Source organism: Colletotrichum chrysophilum (assembly GCF_026319265.1).
Source record: "Colletotrichum chrysophilum strain AFK26 chromosome Unknown scaffold_5, whole genome shotgun sequence".
Classification (NCBI taxonomy): domain Eukaryota; kingdom Fungi; phylum Ascomycota; class Sordariomycetes; order Glomerellales; family Glomerellaceae; genus Colletotrichum; species Colletotrichum chrysophilum.
This window is the reverse complement of record NW_026517292.1, coordinates 640,600-660,316: the sequence shown is the minus strand read 5'-3', so window position 1 is coordinate 660,316 and position 19,717 is coordinate 640,600. Positions and strand designations below refer to the sequence as shown.

The 19,717-nt window shown below is 52.4% G+C and overlaps 4 protein-coding genes across 4 annotated transcripts; 2 read left to right on the top strand and 2 right to left on the bottom strand.

The window, feature by feature from the left end:
• Positions 1 to 3,848: 3,848 nt before the first annotated feature.
• Positions 3,849 to 4,979, top strand: COL26b_001286 (uncharacterized protein; the record flags this gene model as incomplete). The annotated part of the gene is made up of 5 exons (XM_053174240.1): positions 3,849 to 3,907; positions 3,967 to 4,396; positions 4,461 to 4,592; positions 4,631 to 4,801; positions 4,863 to 4,979. The coding sequence occupies 5 exons, from the start codon at positions 3,849 to 3,851 to the stop codon at positions 4,977 to 4,979; spliced, it is 909 nt and encodes a 302-aa protein (XP_053041950.1).
• Positions 4,980 to 10,510: 5,531 nt separating this feature from the next.
• On the bottom strand, positions 10,511 to 11,119 carry COL26b_001285 (uncharacterized protein; the record flags this gene model as incomplete). Its single annotated transcript, XM_053174239.1, has 2 exons — positions 10,511 to 11,002; positions 11,030 to 11,119. The coding sequence occupies 2 exons, from the start codon at positions 11,117 to 11,119 to the stop codon at positions 10,511 to 10,513; spliced, it is 582 nt and encodes a 193-aa protein (XP_053041949.1).
• Positions 11,120 to 12,621: 1,502 nt separating this feature from the next.
• COL26b_001284 (uncharacterized protein) lies at positions 12,622 to 13,969 on the bottom strand (the record flags this gene model as incomplete). The annotated part of the gene is made up of 2 exons (XM_053174238.1): positions 12,622 to 12,935; positions 13,066 to 13,969. 2 exons carry the CDS (start codon positions 13,967 to 13,969, stop codon positions 12,622 to 12,624), a joined length of 1,218 nt encoding a protein of 405 aa, XP_053041948.1.
• Positions 13,970 to 14,935: 966 nt separating this feature from the next.
• Positions 14,936 to 17,048, top strand: COL26b_001283 (uncharacterized protein; the record flags this gene model as incomplete). The annotated part of the gene is made up of 6 exons (XM_053174237.1): positions 14,936 to 14,990; positions 15,047 to 15,977; positions 16,033 to 16,135; positions 16,252 to 16,530; positions 16,581 to 16,722; positions 16,792 to 17,048. The coding sequence occupies 6 exons, from the start codon at positions 14,936 to 14,938 to the stop codon at positions 17,046 to 17,048; spliced, it is 1,767 nt and encodes a 588-aa protein (XP_053041947.1).
• Between the last annotated feature and the right edge of the window lie 2,669 nt (positions 17,049 to 19,717).

Sequence of the window (19,717 nt, the reverse complement as noted above, 5' to 3'; positions counted from 1 at the left end):
TTACTCACATCATCGATGCGCTCTCCGTCATCCACTTGCGTCCTGCCCTTGTTAGATAATAACTCAACCATATACTTCCTCTTTTCGGAAGTGGTCGCATCTGAAAAAGCACCCCCAAAGGCCAAGATGTCACTGAGAATAATAAGTGAAATGAAGACGGCCCAAAGTTCGATCGAACCATGTTGTCGACAGCAGTAATAGAGGGGGTCAAAGCGGCGTCACTAAGTCCTACGCAAGGCCGGCAATGCCGTATGGAATGCCGCGTGCCGTCCCCACAGCATGTGTTCAGATCGCGGTACTTGACGGCCATGCGGAGTAGGCCAACTACATCTGTGCCTCATTACTTCAGATGATCTTCCCCGTTCGGGCACATGGAGTCTTATCCATATTGACAGGCTCTGCAGCAGAGAATAAACAACGACAATCAAAGGTGCAATTTGCATTCCCAAAAGTCTACAAATGACGATGGAAAACGAATCAAGAGCCAATTATCAAGCAAACCAACATGCAGTCTCAGTCCTGATTGCAGGCGCAGGGCCATCTGGGCTGATACTTGCGCTGCAGTTGGCACGCTATGGAGTCAGAAGTATGCTGATTGAGCGCAACCAAGATACCACAAAATGGCCCAAGATGGACATCACAAACTGCAGAAGCATGGAGCTTTTTAAGAGCCTGGGCATTGATAAAGACTTGCGAGATTTCGGTAGGCTTCCGAAGCTTTCTACTGATCAACTTGGAAAAGGCGCTTACCTCACGGATCAGGAGTTCCTCAAAACTACTCCTTTGACGTTCTGTTCAGCACTGGTCTATCGGAAGACGGCGATCTGTTGTGCAAGTGGGTAGGTTTCCCCCATCTGCTGGATAGACCATCCATCATATTTAATAAATCATTCAGGATCTTGCGTCGCCTAATGCGTGGAAAGACCATATAAAGCAGCAGAACGACGGCAGCTATCCTCGAGAGCCTTACCAGCGTATCTCACAGGCCCTCTTTGAGGCACGAATGAAAACCAGGATACAGGAAGAGCCACTCATTGACCTCCGTTTCGGGTTCAAACTTGAGTCTTACTTTGAAACTGATAAGAACATTGTATCATGTGTCGTCGATGTCAATACAGGTGCCATTCACAAAGTTCAAAGCGACTACTTAGCGGGCTGCGATGGAGCCAACAGCCAAGTACGCAAAGACCTTGGTTCCAAAATGATAGGTGGGCCAGTGTAAGTAGACCAGGCAATTTGCCTAACGTTGATGATGATTCTTGTGCTATGCTGACATCTTCAGGCCTGGTGCGATGTATCTCGTTCACTTCAAGTCTAGCGACCTTACCGCGCTTCATCGTCAGGGGCAGTTCTGGCATATCTTCTTCGTCAGTGGAAGCGTCATCATCTCTCAAGATGAAGTTGACACGTGGACCATTCATCTACCCATCTCGCTCCACACGGATTGGAAGTTACTCGACCCACTGCAGTGTATATACAAAGCTCTGGGGGGAATTCACGCACCTTGCCCGATCAAGGTTGATCAAATACTAGTGAGCAGCTTTTGGAGGCCGAGCATATGCATTGCAGATCGATACGCGTCGGGAAGTCTGCGCGTCTTTATATGCGGCGACGCTGCCCACCAGAATATCCCAACGGGGGGATATGGCATGAACACAGCAGTTGGCGATTGTTTCAATCTGGGCTGGAAGCTTGCTGCCGTCATCCGAGGATGGGGCGGCGAGTCCCTCTTGAGATCATACGAAGCTGAGCGGAAGCCCGTAGCTCGCACTAACATCGAACGTTCCGGGGTTCATCACCAGGTTCACCAGGACTACGTGAGATGGGTGTCTCAAATGAGTGCCCGGGGTGCCACCCCTGATTTGGAAGTTGGAAGCGCTCTTCGCCAGCAGATTATTGATCACATCAATTCTCACGATGGGGAAAACAAAGATCACGGTATTGAGCTTGGGTACCGGTACAACGATTCTCCCGTGATCATTCCGGAAACGGCGACGACGGAGCCCGAATGGAATGCTCGGCAATATGTTCCCTCAACTTGGCCAGGTGCTCGGGCTCCCCACGTCTTCCTCTCGGACGGAGAAACGAGCACACACGATCTCTTCGGGCCCAATTTCACACTGTTTGACTTTTCTCGAGATGGGGTCTGGCTAGCTAGGTTCTCAGGCTTTTACAATGCTCTCAGCACTCCGCTCAAGACGTTGCGACTCTCTGAGGAAGAGCATGTACACAAGATCTGGCAGAGAGATGCGGTGCTAATTCGTCCAGATGGCCATGTAGCCTGGAGATCGCCCGAAGGCAGCGACCAAGTAGACATAGAAAAGGTCTTGAGAGTTGTTTCAGGCCATGCAGAGCCTGGATCGCAGCTGCCTTTTTCGAAGATTTAATGACGAGACATCCTCACTTGCGTATCATATTCTTTTCTCAGAATTCGGTGGCTCACAGTGTTGAAGGTTGATCTATGGAAATTGAACCCGCTATCGTCCCATCGATGCATCCAGTCCCCTAGAAGTTTAAGTTCAGTTCGCGTTTACAGATTTCAAGTTGTCTGAGGCCTATCACCGTTTGGATTCGTCTCCCAACCTACCTTGGTGGCAGATACTGGGCTTTGTGACAGCCTATTTCATCGCTATTGTTTCCCTTACGCGCCTCAATCCCCAAGTCTACGACGGTTGCATAAAATGGATACCATGCATAAATCTGGACCGCTCGGTATAATCTTACATAAGCTTCGATCTGTCTCACTCGTCACCCCGCAGTAGCGACGTCGCGCCGGTAGCGTCAGTGAGGTCTTCTTTTTCTCAAGCTCGGTGTCGCACAACTGGTGGCTGTTCGCAATCGCATAAGACACGCCTACTTGGAAAGCTGCTTGCTCTTCCAACGTGTTGAGGTATATTTGCCGGCGCACCAACTCATAAAATTAATCTCCCTACACTACCACCCCTCGGAATCGCCCCGCCCCCGGATTTGACCGCTTAAGCGCTGCCGTGTCACCAGCTATGACCAGCATCAACGTACGACTCGCACCCGGCGTTATCCGCCTCTATTTCCTCTGCTTTTATTTTGGGATTGGAGCTTCAGTCTGGGGGTGAGTCTGGATTTTTTTAAGTCCCTGCTACGAAGTCGCGGTGGTCCAAGACACAAGTGCTAAGAGCCCTATGTGTTCGTCTTCCTTCGTGGCTGTGTTGAGTTGTGGTGACGAGCCAAGTTTTGACCATCAGAGGAGGATTCTCGCAACACAAAACTAAAGAGTGTAACTAACGCTGTTGATCAGATACAACATTGGGATATTGTCATCTATCCTCGTCCATCCTGGGTGGAGGGAAGCCCTGGGTGACCCATCAAGACCGGTAATAGGTGCTATTGTCAGCGTTTATTATATTGGCACCTTGATCAGCTATGCCCTCATCTCTCATCCCATCAATGACTGGCTTGGGCGGCGCTATGCTGCTCTGGCCGGAACTGGGTTTGTTTGTCTCGGAGCCTTACTGCAAGCGACGAGCGGCGGTTCGACGGCGGGAGGCACCATGATTTCCGGCAGACTTTTCAGCGGACTTGGCGTTGCAATTGTTTCGACTTCAGTTCCTTTATATCAAGCGTAAGCTCAACCGTAAATGAAACGTTTGTGTTCAGTGGTTGATCAGACCCAGGGAAATCTCACCGGCTAAGAAAAGGGGACATTTCGTGACGATGAACCATGTTGGTTTCATCGCCGGAATGGCCATTGGACTTTGGTGCGTCTTAATTCAGGTCTAACAAGCATGATACTAATACCTAAAAGGGTTGGCTACGGCATGCGTTTTTGGCAAACCGATTCAGGCCATTACTATGGCTGGCGGTTATCTATAATGTTGGAGATTATCCCCGCCTTCATATTTGGATTCGGACTGCCTTGGATCCCCGAGACGTAAGTCTAACCAACCTAAGACTTGATTCACGTATAGTGCTCACCTTACTTCTGTGCAGTCCGCGATGGCTCGTTGAGCACAACCAAAAAGACCGTGCTCGCTCGACCTTGAGGAGACTTCGAGAAGGCATCTATTCCGAGGACCAAATCGAGGACGAGTTTGCTGCGATCTCTAAAGATGTCGACGAGTACCATAGATCTGGCAGAAACTGGCTCTTTCTGTTCAAGGAGAAGGCTCTTTTCTCTCGTCTGTGGCGCGCCACGTTATTGCAGTTCATGAGCCAAGCTTGCGGGGCATCGGCTATGAAGTATTATCTGCCATTCCTTCTAGAGAGCCTAGGCATTTTCACCCATGCAGCTCTCATGATTGGGGCTATTGAAATGACTGTGAAAATAGCATTCACTGTGCTTGAAATGTTCATCATTGATAGGTTTGGTCGAAGGAACTGCTTGGTTGCGGGCTGTATCGTAATGGCCATCTCGATGCTGGTAAGTGCGGTCCTGATCTCAAGACGTGCTGTACCGTCATTGCTGATGCTCTACGAAATCACAGATCAACGGTGCCTTACCGCTTGCGTATCAAGATAACAAAGCCGCAAATATCGTCTGCATAATCTTCATTTTCATCTACGCGACGGGATTTAGTCTCGGCTTTGGGCCTACAGTCTGGGTTTACAACACTGAGGTAAGTTTCTCGTGTTCATTGGCTGGCCAATTGCTAAGTCGAGACTTCAGATCTTTCCCACCGCTGTTAGGGCCCGAGGCCTCAACTTTGCCTCAGTTGGCAGTGCCGTCGCGTCCATGATCGTCAACGAGATTTGGCCCATCGGTCTAGCCAAGTTACATAGCAAAGTGTATTTCATCTTCATGGCTATGAACATTATCTGGATTCCGGTATGTACTTTTGAAAACTCTTCTTATTTCCTCGTGTATCTGACGATGAGCACTTGTACAGGTTCTATTCGCGTTCTTTCCGGAAACCAAGGGCAGGGAGCTTGAAGATATGGATGCCCTTTTCGGGAGTGTGGCTAAGCAGGTGTCAGATGCGGAAGATGGTAAGCGAAAATTGTAGAAACATCCTAGATTTACAAACTGACTGGTCCTTTTAGAGTCCGCCGGCCCATTACTTGCCGATGAGGAGCTATTTCGCAATTCAGAAGAGACGCCTCCATCCCGCGCGCGGGATTCGGACCGTGATCTCAGCCTCATACAATGATGGTACCACTCAGATAAACTGCCAACAATGGTCCTCGATGAAGAGACTAATCAGTCTGAATGGAGTGCCGTTTTCAGGGCTGTGAAAGCCAAGGGTTTTTGATGAAGTTTTGAGACCATCTAGCACGAGGCTTCACAGTAGGAGGGAAAAGTAAAAGGAACAGCCACGGGTGCATTGAAATGGATAGTGTAGCAAGCTCCGACAGGAGAGCAATGTAATTTGAAACCGAGTAGAATGTAGATAATTAACCTTTCTTCCGCTCAATATTAAGCGTATGTAATATTGAATACCTTAGGTCGAGAATCATATCTCGCGGAGCTCTTAGACATCATTGTTGACTCTGATGCCGTGGGATCCGCATGGTGGTGTCTTGTGTGGATACGATCTTGCTGATGGAATTTGTCAACGGCTCGTATGCACAGCGACCCTATCTCGTCCTCCTCCCTGTTAACGTCAGCTAGTTCTTAATTGTCGTATATGTGGAGGGTGCCCAAAGAAGGACATTTTTCGGCGAACATAACGTCCCCGCAAGGTCCACAAACGATGCGGACCAACTTCGACTTACCCCGATGACCACCGGAGATAGTGGGTATTCTCCGCGGGGTCTTTTCCGATTCCCGTTGTCAAACCCACTCATCCCGTCATCTTGGTACACAAAGGGCCTTTTGGAGATGGCAGATGCTGGCAGACCGAGCTTACTGGCTCTCCCGTGTTGGCAGCATGCCTCGGCCCCCAGCTGTGATCCCGGATATGCAGATCCGGTGCAACGCCGCGCTGCGCCAAGTCTGCATTATTCTTCAGCCAAATAAGCTGACTCCAGACTGCAAACTACCGGAGTGGTTCCACTTCATTGGTCCTTGCAGAAAGTAGTGCAAAGGCCATAAGTCTTAAAAACATGAAGGGGCCACTTCCACTTTCTGCTCTGCTTCCACCGACGGGTATATCTTACCGTGTTCCTTCACCCTCCACTCCGACATTCACTGTCTAAGTTCAACTTCGGAACAGCCAAAAGTAGCACACATGTCATCATATGACTCTAAAGAAGAAGTCCTCAGAACTGGGGCAACTGAGTATGTCTCATCCGGTTCTTCATTGGGATTTTGCTGACTTCGATCTATTCCAGCCCTTTGTTTGAGAAGGTAAATCCATTCACACCCCCTAGTGTATCCCACGAATGATTTCTGTGACTAACAATGATCACTAGCTTCTCAAACAAGGTGGAGAGGATGTAGTGTCCATGCTAAACTCAATTCATTCCGCCATGGTGATGCATGCCGATGCTGCACGCCAGCCCATTCCGGGAACCGCCGATACCGAATTTGAATTCGAGTTCAAGATTCCTACAAGGGACGGCTTCGAAAATCCGGCGAGAGTTTTTAGACCACAGTCGCAAGTTCCAGATCGACCAACAGTGATTCTCATTCATGGGGGTGGCTTCACCATTGGCCACCCAACCCATGTAGGCCACTACGCCAGAGCCATAGCAAAGCTGTTTGGAACAACCGTCATTAGCATCACCCACAGGTTCACCCCTCAAGTCAAGTTCCCAACGCCCTCAACCGATGTTTGGGACTCTCTGGAGTGGATATTGTCTGCAAACAACACAGCCAATGCCCCCTTGGGTGATTATACCAAGTCGAGCTTCGTCATTGGCGGGGTGTCCGCTGGTGCCAATCTGTCAGCGGTGACAGCCCAGAAATGGGTCTCTTCAAAGCAAACTCCTAAGCTGATTGGAGTCTGGCTGGCCATCCCTTGGGTTCTGGAGCCAGAAATTTTGCCGGAGCAGCACGCCGAGCTATGGCTCTCAAGGCAGCAGAACACCGACACGCTGGTCATTAACGCGGAGACTTTACGTGTCACTCGCGCTGCCTATCAGCCGGATGTCTTATCGCCCGACTTCTCTCCATTTAACGACAGCAATAGACACAAAAATATGCCACCGGTCTACTTCCAAGTCTGCGGGCAGGACCCTCTACGAGATGACGGCATCATTTACGAGAAAGTGCTCAGAGATCACGGAGTGTCGACGAAAATTGACGTGTACCCCGGTGTTCCACACGGATTCGCAGATTTGCTGCCAGAGTTCGAGCTGTCTCAGAAATACTTGGTTGATTCTGTGAAGGGATTCGGATGGCTCTTTGATGTTGAGATTACAGATGCAGAGTTGGCGCAGGCTTTAGCACCATCCTCTTGAGCAAAGTGCTGCAATGTTGTGTCGTCTTCTCATCATCTGGGGGTTCGGAAAGCCGGACGTGGATTCTTCAGCTTGATTGTTGTTCCTGGTTCTAACCTCTGCTCAACGTAGTGATACCTCTTACAAAATCAAATATCTGCTGCTCTAGGTTCACACACAAGAATTTTCCTGGTCACAATGTTAAAGTTGGGATCACCACGCAAACAAACCCAAGACGCGACATAGAATAGTTTAGGAGGATGAGGATTGAGCTTATTTGAAAGTGACATTGAGTATTTGAGGCCCAGGTCTATTGCGGACTTCTCAACAAGAAAAGACTTCGAGTGAAGTAGGGAAAGGAGGGCCACCAAGCAATTGTTGTGGCTGTTTAGTTCCTTGTCAGCCCTCGCTATTAAAGACGCCTGTCCCTGTTAGTGTGCTTTTATGTGGCGAACGTCTAGTGGGAATGGGCCGAGAAGTGCGTTATCCCACAGATATGAATGGCTGTTGCTCCTGCACGTAATATGGATCGTTGCTGGGTTGTTTGACTGTGTATGCCTCATTTGCTGTGTGAGTGATCAAGACGCCGATCAAAGACTGTCTTGTTCTGCTGACTCCTCATTGCCGCCAGCTACCCGGACTCAATCCAACATCTCAATGTATCGGCCTCATCGGTGAGCAACCGCACTGAGCCACTCTACGTATGGGATGTAGTTGACGAGACATACAACACCAACGCCGTTCGAAAGCAACTTGATGCCGTGAGGAATTTCAGTTCAATGTCTCACGACGATCGACAAGTCCTGACCATCAGTAAGGAAAGCCTAGAGTTGACAATTGAAGAAGCTCGCGAGGGCTCTGCATCGCAGAAGTATTATTCTGACCCATCCCTGACATGGTTCTACGACCGAGTGAACAACTTCCGGCGACCTTACATGCCGATAGCCTTATGCCCCAACTGTCCGGCCGACCCCTCTTCAGACGATGGCACTGTCGGTATTGTTTATGCGAGGCTGTTCGAAGATGCCATGAATGAACCACAATCACCAGCGCGCTCTCTGTAAGCAAACTATTTTACGCTCGCAAGAGTCGTGTATTATGATTTGATCAGCTCTTTCGGCCCCGACATAGACGTGCCTGGAGCGGATACAGCGAGTCTGGTGATATTCCAGCTGACATCGTTGCCACGGCGCTTTCGTGGATACTTGGCTGTGTTGGTTATTATTGCGGTATTTTTCGCCAATCTCGCAGCAGCAGCCTGGATCTTCCGCTCGACGCGCTTCAGTTATCTGGAGAACGCTTGGCACACAGTCGCACAAGTATCTGCAAGCCCGGAGCTGGCGGGTGTGCTACGGGAAGCGAAGGCATCAACATACGACGATATTAAGAGCTTCATGAAGTCGTACATGAATCAAGGATCCATGCGACGCTCTACTTCTAGTCTCGCGTCGTTTTTCACATTCAACTCCATCAGTCAAGCTCCGCGTTTCGTTGTACGGGATAGCACTTTCGTCCGCGCTGCAGGTGGTCAAGCAGACATGAAGTTGCGAGAGACGCAGTCAAGACGCCATCTCACCGGACAGAGTTCAGACCAAGAGAGTTCCAGATAGGCATATGATACGTGGGTACCTTACTGAGAAAAGAAAGCTGATTGTTTGTGGGTATCTTGAAAGCCTTTGAGGCAATCTTAATGAACATTATCATGAAATGAGAGTCATATCCTTGCTTGTATGTTGATCCGGCTCTGACATGTGTGTATTTCCGCTCACGGTAACTCGGCCACGTCTGGAACGTAATTCGCCGGAGACAACTCATATGAGTTCGCATGAGCTGCTTTATGATAGACCAACTCTGAATGCGATCTTTGGTACCTTGAATGTTTTTGTTCCATGAAGTCAGGCACAGAGCCAAGTGTGCTGTAGGGGTTTGCTTCAACCTTTGCAAGACCCTCTTCACCATCTGTATGCGACCTTTTCAAAGGAGGTTCCAGCTCCTTTGCATCCAGCACAGCATTTGGTCCCCAGAACGCAGATCCAAAGATGATTGCTGGATTCGATGACTCGCTCTGGGACCTTGAGCTTACTGACTTTGGTACCCCGGATCGATCGGCCGGCTTCCATAAGTCGATGGGTTCGGTTGAGGCGTGGCGCGGTTGGTGTGGAAGAGAGTGTTTTGGGTTTGGAGCTCGAGGGGTGGCAACTCGAGGAATGGTACAAGTCGACGGGTTACCCAAAGCTATTCTGTCGAAGTCGTCATCGAGATTGAACGAGGTCTCGCTTGGCAATGTGTTCAGTGATAGTGTCGACATGGTCCCTAGATTTGTGAAGGTTGGAGAAGGCGGAATCAACGTTGGCGCCTCACTATCAAGCGTTGCATTCGACGGGTTGGGGTTTGAAAAGACGTGTATGGAATCAGGTGAGAACCATCGACCGGTTGGTGTCTCCAGTGAGGATTTCGTATTAGACCGAGCAGGAATAGTCTGCACTGGGAACATGCCTTCAGCAGAGTTAACATGCCGCAAATTTGCCGAGGATCCTTCGTCTCTAGTCGTTATGGAGTCTGGCTTGATTTCTCTCGACCGACGGAAGTACCCAGAGAACTTTGAATACCGGTTATGACCTTCTTTTTCCAACTCGCCGGGCTCGCTCGGCTGGTCGGCAAATGCAGGAAGAACCGGCTGGGACATTACTGAGTCGCGGGCACTACGGATTGATGGGGTGGAAGACGACGAGGGGGCCAGCTGGCTCAGATGATCGAACTCAGTGGGTCTTGTCGGCGGTGAAAGACCAAGAGTTGAAGCTGTCGACGAATACTCCAAGACACTATCGCGGGTCTGATTTCCGTGTTCAAATGAAAGTAGTCCAAGGTCGTTCGACGATGAGAATGCCGTGGGCCTAGCCTGTGACATTGCTGGATGATAAATCGGGCCTTGGGGGACGGCTCGACTGGCGGCGTTTGGACGTGAAGTGTACGCTCCGGGAAATGGACCGAAAGGCGCCTCAAGTTCGCAGTATGGTTCATGGGCCACTGTGGGCGGATTGGCGGGGTTCGGGGCTGATGGATAGGTCGGGTGCTGAGGCGGGTTGAAGTGAGGAAAAGGCACGGTCGACTTTGGCGCGGCGGATACTGGCGATGTCAGAATCGCTGCTTCAGACGAGAAGGATGGTTTCTGATGCGAGTTCGTCCCTGCCGTTGATGAGAATTAGCAGCGACCTTAGATGATCATGGAAGCATTGCCAGCAAGCAAGCATAACTTGGGAAAACGGTTGCGGCTAGCCATACCTGAGAACGCCATTTCTCCCATGAGGCCACCGAGAAGAGCGACATTGTCGAAAATTTCAGTTCCTTTCTTGATCTCGGTGGTGATAGCCGGCTTCTGTTGTTGTAGCTGCGGTGCGAGAAGCGCCGTTTGCCTCAAGAAGTTCAGCTCCGACAACACCGCTGCATGGTGTCTGCTGATCACAGGTTCCTGTGCTCTGAACTCTCTCGAATCAAACAAGACCCATCCAACACGGTTCTTGAAGGGAACCTTGCCGTTATTGGCGTCAGGTCGGCACTTCTCGACAATCTGGCACACCTCGATGAGGCCTTTGTCTGCGGCGGCGATGATTTCGTTTACGCGGTTGAGTACGATGGGCGTCTTTTCAAGCAAGTGCAGGCATTCGTTCCGGATTTCGATCAGATGTTGAAGATCTCGATGGCATGTCTGTACGAGTTCAAGACTGCGGCGGACTTGAGATGTGACTTGGTCAACGTCGACACTGAAGAGAATGAGTTGGTAGGTCGTGTGGAGAGCAGACACGGAGCTGGTGATGGGATCCATGCCTAAAGCCCACGTTAGTAAGTGTCTACCGAAGAGAGTGGGAGTAATCGACGAGGCGCAATGACGAGGAAGCGGGGTATCTTACCGTCTGGCTAGAAGAGAAGTATACCAGCAGCGAGCGACTGCTCTCCGTCAGGTGTTCTGGGGGACAGAAGAGCGTAAACGGGCAAGTAAATCGGCAAGATCGGAGCCTGTTGGTTAAGGAGGGCGGAAGGCTTTGGCAACGGTCACTGGGGATCAAGACAACTCAGTTCTCAGTTCCTGGCTATGAATAGCTAGCTGCGTGCCTGGGGAGACCGGACGAACGATGGGCGATGAGGTGGAACAGAACGGAAAGCCACGGCTGAACAGATGGTGGCGCACTGCACATAACTGTTGTGGGCTTGTCTCTCTCTTCGTACGGGCAGACACCAGTGTTGATCACTAAGGCATGGTTCGTAAAGTCATCACTCTCAAGAACTTTGATGATCAGAACTGAAAGTCCAGGGGGCAAATGCAACCCGCCCTTCTTCCTCCGGAGGATGCACCCTCTTGGGCTGGACTTATCGTCACTTACATGCATGGGGATCGCCAGTATTCGGCACCACGGAGGTCGGCAGGCTCTACACTATGCTAGGGCGCTCAGCAACAGGCTTCCTTGGCGTGGGCCGATCCACTAGCTTGAGAGACTCAGCCGCTCTGCAGGGGGCTGAAGGGATCACGCACGCTTGACGCCGTTTCCAGTACGCCTCCACTGAACAAAAGAAAGCAAGCCTTCGATTGGAATTGAGGCTCCCGAGAAACCAATGGACTGAGATTAAGTTGTCGGCGGTGGGAACGGTTCGGGCTTGGGGACCGATAGGATCGTTGGTTGGGTTGAGAGTCGCTACAGCGCGGGTAGCCGCAGCCTGATTACAGTGTAACCTTCATGGTTGTTCCCATGCGTGTAGGCAACAACGTTGGAGGTAGAGAGCAGGCTGGACGGACCTGGGAACTGATTGTGGTCTTGACTCCTCCCAAAGTCATCTAGTCAAGTATCGATTTCGTAAAACTATCTTTGGTTTTTGTCGGGGTGAGTATGATCTCCCAAGACCATGATGCGGCCTCATCTTGAAAACCCCGTCGGTGAAATAGACAAACGGAAGTTGAGCACAGTAGCTCCGAAGTCAGCGCTAGAAGGGCCGGTGCCTGCGGGTACGGAAACAAGCAATTTATGGCCTACCCCTGCCATACAGTAAGCACTAGGTTTTCTATCGCACGCATCTCAATTCCTTTCAGCAACGTTCTTCACCCCTGGTGTCCGCCAAAAGCAGGCTGGGCTTACGGTTGCTCGAGGGCGGCGATGGCGTGGCGGGTTCTGTGTCGTTCGTCCCTGGGACATCCGAATTGATTGCAGAGCGAGCCGTTCGTGATATTGAGGATGAATTATGGATCTTGTTACTATTCTGCTTTGAACTTCAAACCACACTGTCTGTCTCCTTCATGCCAATTTCCCTATTATCTTGAAGATAGGCATGCCTTTCTCATCGGTTACGGCGAGGAACCTGTGTTACAACAGGTGCAACCACGCGACGAGGGGAGTTGTACATCTTGCCGTCCTTACTGGTGACCTTGTCCAGTCCCGGGCACACCACGACAGGTCGCGCACCCGACGCACCTGCATCTTCGGTCTTGTAAGTGAAGCGCCAATCACTGGGCTGAGACACGATCTCGTAGCCGAGCTTCGTGCATTCCAGGATCACAGCCTGCAGATGGTCCAGCTGCTGACGCTGGTTCCCTTGATCCGCCGGAACGAAGTGACGGAGACATGCGTTGAGTGCGGTGGCGAGGCTCTGTGCTTTGGGAGATGCCTCCGACTCATTTGGAGAGAGGTGAATACGCTGACTGCGATTCGGGTGGAGAAGGAAAGCCGATAGACTTCGCCATTGTGAAAGGGCCAGTGTAGTTGCTTCAAGAAGTTAGCAGACGGTCATTGTCCTGAAAGCCGAGGGGGAACTTGCCTTCTTTATCACCTCCACGCGACTCGACTGGTGGGATGGACTGGAGGAAAGACGCAATCGGTCCTGGCAGCATGGAGTAGCGGCTCTTCGCCTTGAAGTCTATGCTTCCAAAGACCGCGAGAGAAACGACGTGTTGGAGGCCAGCCTGTCTAGTCTTCGGATCTATGCAGAGCGAAGCAATTTCTTCCGTGCTGAACTTGGATAGTTCTCCCAATCCCAAGTTTGAAAGACTGGGAGCGAGGGCGTGGGTATCGATTTGGATCGGGTTTGAATGGTAGTTGTTCTCGACATGTTGCTGGATTAGCTCCCCGAGAGATTGCAGTTCGCCGGCCAACTCCTTGTCTGGCGTCGCGTCGAGAAGGAAATGGTTGATCTGGATGTTGTCGCTGTGGTTGGCGGGAGCTGAAGAAGCCAAGGCTTTGGACTCTGGACCGACGATGATGTGCCCCGTGTCGGAACTCTGAGGCGAGTATCTTCCACTCTTCCGCTTCTTTCGTCCGAGAAGCAAGAAGGCGATGAGACCACCGATGATGAGGCCGGCTAGCAGGCAACCTACGGAAGCACCGGCGATTGCGCCCGTCGATACTCCCGAAGATGATGGTTTGTTTGTCGATGTGGGTGATGCTGAAGGTGTTCCCGAACCGGGCGTCTCGCCATTGTCATCCACAGCTGTCGGGTTTGAAGTCGTTGAAGCGCCGGGTATAGGTGTAGATGATGCGGCTGTAAGTGCTCCCGAGGAAGTCGCATTCGACGATGAGCCTGCTGGATTTTGAGCGGGCGGTGTGGTTTGAATCGGAACAGTCTGAATGGTACTTCCGCCGTCCCATGTAACGGTCGTAAGTGTGTATCCTGAAGGCAGAGACGCAGCCATGCTGTTTGATATGAGATGAATCCAATAGCTTATGGTGACGACGAAAAAGAGCAGAGCAGAGACCGAAACTACCTGTGATGGGAATGACCTGGAGAAGTGAGTTGAGAATGGCTGGGCACTCCCAGCTCAAGTAAAGCCGACGAGGAGAACAGCCCCCTGTGGGAGCGAAGGATTTGAAAATTGACCTTCCATCCCTATGAACCACGCCCCCCTCGGCCGCTCGCAAAACGGCGGCATCTGGAGAAACCCCGGTCTGCTCACTATTAGACCAGCCGTATGCTACCTCGCGCTGACAGGCAAGGCCTGCATGTAGACACGGAGGTCTGGCAAACGCATCTGCAGTTCCACAAAAAGCCACAAAAAGACGGCTGTGTTGCGGATGTGAATTTTGTTAGCTGCAGCCTGGTTCAAAAGCAGGGGGGATGGTGTGGTGCGGCGGGACGCATTCGTGCCACTTCAACGCCTGGCGCGCCACGCTGAGCACAGAAACCGTCGCAAGGGAGTGAAAACATTCGCAGTCTTTGACCCTGTGCTTACTATTCCCAAACGGAATGATCGACGCGATAGCAAAAGATGGTGCCTAGAATGGCCTGCACAGCCTTGTCCAGGTTTGGGCGGCTCGATACTCATCGTTGCTTTTTGCCGTTGGCAACGGAAAGATGATGGCTTCCCAAGCGGGACGAGCTGAACTTGGAGGAACGCCGACCCCTGGTCCGATATCATTCTGCAGACTGCAGGTAAGCAACTCGCACGAGGCTGGCCGGCGGGTTTGTCTTAGGAAAGAGCTCCGAGGTAGCTGTTCTGCCAGCCTTCTCTCCCCGACACACCTTTTTCAAGCACATGAGACGATAGAAATCTGGAACTGCCAGATGACTTTGTGATCTTGACGCCTTCAAGACGCGGGCCTGCTGTCCTTGCCCGACAGAAGAGAATCGCGTTGAATGCAATTGACACTTGTCAATCACCATGAGCGAGAAACCGGACGTGTTGGTCTCAGTTGACCTCGGCACCACCTTCACAGGTAAGTTATCATGACAATGCGCTGCGTCGCCCACAGAGACTGACGCGAAAGAACAGGTGTGGCCTGGATGACACCCAGAACACCAATCCAAGTCATCAATGACTGGCCCGGCAGCGGCGATCGAGGCGAGCGCAAGGTCCCAACAGTCCTGACGTACAACGCCGACGGCAGCCTCTCAAAATGGGGCTTCATGTGTGCCGACGAGGAGGAGAACAAGCTGCGGCGCGAGTTCTTCAAGATCTTCATCGATGAGGATACCCTGGAGGCGTGGCAGCAGCGCGGACTTCCCAACGCGCCGCGCAACGTTGCCGAGGCGGAAAGATTGGTGACGGACTTTCTCAAAGAGGTGTACGCCCACGTCAAGGAGTCGATCGAGACGCAAGTTGGGAGGCAACACACGGGTGGCTGGACGGATATGGCTGTGACGTTCCTCTTCAGCGTGCCGACGACGTGGACCAAGATGGAGACCATCAACGCGTTCAAGAGAATCATCCACGACGCCGGGTTTGGCGCGGAAGGGTCGCGACACTTTGCGCAAGTCGACTTGACGGAGGCAGAGGCTGCTGCGGTGGCGACCCTGAAGACGAGCGCCGTCAACTTTCACATGGGGAGCTTGTTTCTTACCGTTGACGCTGGCGGCGGCACGACTGATCTCGCGGTGATGCAGATCACATCAACTGACCCGCAATATCCCCAGATGTCGCAAATATCGGAGGTCAAGGGCGTGGGCATTGGGGCGTCGCTGATTGATGTTGCGTTTATCCATCTCGTCAACCAGCGGTTGTCTGCGTTTCCGGACGTGCAGCGCTTTCTTCCCCGCGACTTCGCATTCAGGATGTCGAGGAGTCACCACTTCAAGACGGTGAAGCACAAGTTCGGGGAAAGGGCTTACATGCAGCCTGTGTTCAAGATGCAGCTGGAGGGGGTATCGCATGACTTCAACCATCCCGGGCTGAGAATCGTGGATGGGAGGATGTTGTTTACCATGTGAGTTGGCAGCGTCGTAAAGTTGGCCATGAAGAGTTGGGCTGACAGGTGATAGGCAAGAGATCCAGGCGCTGTTTGATGTCCAAATTGAGGGCATAATGCGCTGTATCAGGGAGCAGCTCGACAGGCTCATCCAGAAGCAGCAGCCGCAAGCCATCGTATGAGATACTCCGTACCCATTGGACAAGAAGAAGACTGACAACGTCAGGAATACATGGTATTATCGGGAGGGCTGGGCGGCTCAGCATATGTACGGGAAAATCTGCAACACCAGTTCCAGAGTTACTCGCACCAAAATGCAGAAAAGGTCGCGGTGATTCCGTGCCAGGATCCCCAGCTGGTGGTGGTTCGCGGGCTGCTCCTCGACCACCAGCAGAGGATGGAAACCGGGCGACTGTCGGTGTTGGCGACGCGGATTGCAAGGGCGAGCTATGGCGTGGTCATCAAAGAGGTGTACTCGCCCCAGATGCATTTCAACGAGGACATCCAGAATGATGCGTTCGACCCGAAGAAGAAATGGGCCGTCAACCAGATCCGATGGCTCATTAGGAAGGTGAGTCTCAAGGTTTGGTAATAAGAGTCTGGTTGCTGACGACGACATAGGGCGACATTGTCGATCCAAATGCGCCACTCGTACATTCGCTGGCGATTTCCCTCGGCGCCGGAGACACGCAGAGATCATGGGACGCGAACATTGTGATTTCTCACAACGAGCCAACCTTTCTCCCGAGAAGCTTGAAGCACGGTAAGTCGACACGCAGATCGCGACATCGATCGCGAAAGGACTCGGGAAGTGACTGACGTCTTGGACCAGCGGTTGCAACGAAGCTGTGCGACGTCAAGAGCAACTTGACCGGCGTCCAGCAAAACCAGCTCGTTCTCAAACACAAACGTGGAAGCTGCTTCTCCAAGGGAACAACATATTACATCTTGAACTTTGACGTGCGGGTAATAATTGCGCCGGCCGATATCCGATTCGAGCTGTGGTTCGGCGGACAGAAGTTCTCAGGGAATCACGAGCCGATTGCCGTGACGTGGGATGAAGACGGAGTAAAGGCTGGCGGAAGCTGATTGACAGTCGAGGGAAACAAGCTCGCATGTGTGGATGTCGCTAGCTGGTATTAGTGTCGTTCACTGGCATGGAAGGCCGATAAGCGACGGGCGATGATCCGGGCCAGGCAACGGAGCAAGACAGGGAGGGGGGGGGGCCGGCGATGAGGTAGTGCATGGCAGATACTGAGGCCAGCCGTTGAACTTGCAGATGGCCAAACGTGGGGTGCAGATGGCGTTTTGACGTTCACCGCCGAGGACATGGTGGGATGAGTGTCTCGAAATAATCACGCGACAGCGTCATCTCCTTGGTCACAGAGATAAGCCGACAGGCGGCTAGGGCTTGACGGAGCGCAGAGGGTGTGTGGCTGCCGGGCATGAGACACCCCCAGGAGATGCAGGGACACATTTGAAGATGAGAGGCATGATCTTTGGTTGTATCAGCGGTTGAATGGAGCATCAAGGGGCATTTGACGGGCAGTTGAATACGTAGCAATGGCAGTAGAATTCTGAAGTGCTCATTTGAAAGCCTTCTCCTGAATGTGTAAGGTCGAAATTGGCTGGATAGGCCCATGACGAATGAGTAAGCAGGCTCTGCAGTAGCATGATGTATGAATGACAGGGCTGGGCGAGGGCGCTCGGAGAAGCGCGAGAGAGATGTGTGGTGTGGTGTGGTGTAATAGGAGATGGATGGTGTCTGGCTGGGCTGGGCAGGGCAGGGCCTGTCTCTGTGAGGGTGCCAAGCGTAATGCTTGGGTCGGCAGTGGTTGACACGTGGATGGGCGGCGATCGAATGGCAGTGGAATGGGATTCTGGAACCTTGGGACCTGGATCAATTTGGGACGTTGAGTGCAGCGCAGCAGGCGCTCAAGCCCGTGAGGCATCATAGCTCTGCAGGACGAGTTGCGACGGAGGGTGTGCATGAAAGGCCGACGGCGTGGATCGATGGAAGATGGTTGAAGTGGAAGTCCCGAGAGGGTTTTGGGGGCGATTTGCGGCTTTAGAGGAGCATTAGGCGGCAAGGGGCCGCGGAGGGTGAGATGAGACAGGAGGAGGACGTGCTTCGGGATATTGTGGGTGTGGAAGGGGATGAGATCCATGTGGGATGAGTTGAGTTGAGTGAGGGAATGAGAGATGATAGGGGTTCGAGACAAACAAGGAGAATTAAGGATAGACTGACTGGTTGGCAAGTGGAAAGCCAGCGGTCCGGAGCAGCTAACAAATTGTACGAGGCTTGCTGACGGCTAGTTGGTTGGTTGGTTGGTTGCGGGAAGGCCGGGACGACCGGAAGCAGCATCTTGGGTCTTGGGCTTCATGATGAGTGAGGCCTGAGATGGGAGAGAACTGAAGTCTTTGATGGTGGTGTTGTACATTGAGGCGGCCTTAGGTAACCAAGGCTGGGACTTGGGATGAGGTACCGACAGGCGATGCAGTGAAGTTCCAATGCCCCTCATGGCACTTCGCCAACTCACTAACAACTTGCCTACCGCCGTAGGTCCCCGAGGCTAAGGTAACCTAACAGTCAGATGCAGCCACAGGACGCCATCCAAAGGCTAAGAGCATCAAGCGCCGTGCCTCAGGTTGTGGTTCACAACTAGGGAAGATGCCAGCTGGATGTCCAGCGTCAATTGGCAGAGGTGCGGTTGCAGTGAAGCCACAAGGAAAGGTGCGAATACAAGTAATGCCTCACGATATCGGCAACTGAGTGTGTGAACGGAGAGCAAGCAACCTGGAAGTGAAGGTGAGAGAGAGAGAGAGCATTGACAGCGCGCAGGTTCGGTCGGGCAGTGGCCGTGGCAGTCCTGCGTACTGCGGGACCATGTACCGTTCTGCGGGGCAAAGGCGTGGAGGGGTACCTCCGCACACGGTGAGAACAGCTCGGGGAAGGTGGAAGGTGAGGACGTGGAGGGGAGGGGTCCCGCCTGGCCCCACCTTCCACGCCAGCCTCTCGCTCCCTCAGTACCTACCTAGGTAAGGTAGGCACCTATCCAGTGTCCCCTCCTCATCCCAGCTGCCTGTCACAGGGCAGCAATGACATGTAGAATCAATCTGAGCGCTTTCCCATCCCCGATAATCTAGCAAAAGGTAAACTCCAGTCAGGACCTTAAATAAAAGGACGGGAGAGAAATGCTATGCTGAACCGCAGAGCCCACGTCGCATGTTCAGCTGCCCAGACCAGCCCGGGCCGGTCCTGCCAGCGATTTCGGTCCAGACTGTGGCTCTTTCCGCATCCACCAGGGCCCATGTACCGTCTGGCTGTGACAAAGTACCCGTGCCGCTCAAGCCATACTGGAGCCCACCCACCTCTGGCAAGAGTACATCGGGAGACATGGCCCTTCCTGCCTAACGTAGAGCACTGTTCGGTTCGCTCGTCTCTGGTCTGGAAAGCACCACCTCAGCCCGACGTCTGGATGTACCTGACCTACCTTACCTGACCTCAGATCCGGATTTCCTCTTGGGCCCCTCCTGCCTTGATTCTTGGATTCAGTCGTGGTTTGGTGGTGTTCCCACTGCCTCCTGTCATATCCCTTTCCACAATTCTTTTTTAATGGTTGTTGATCTTTTGCTGCTCGCCTCCTGTCACCTCCACAGTCCCGTCGTCCCTCTCTGCAGACGTCACATCGACTTGGCGACGGCGTCACTGCACCAACCCCAACCCAAAACCCAAACCCACGCGACATAGAAGCAGA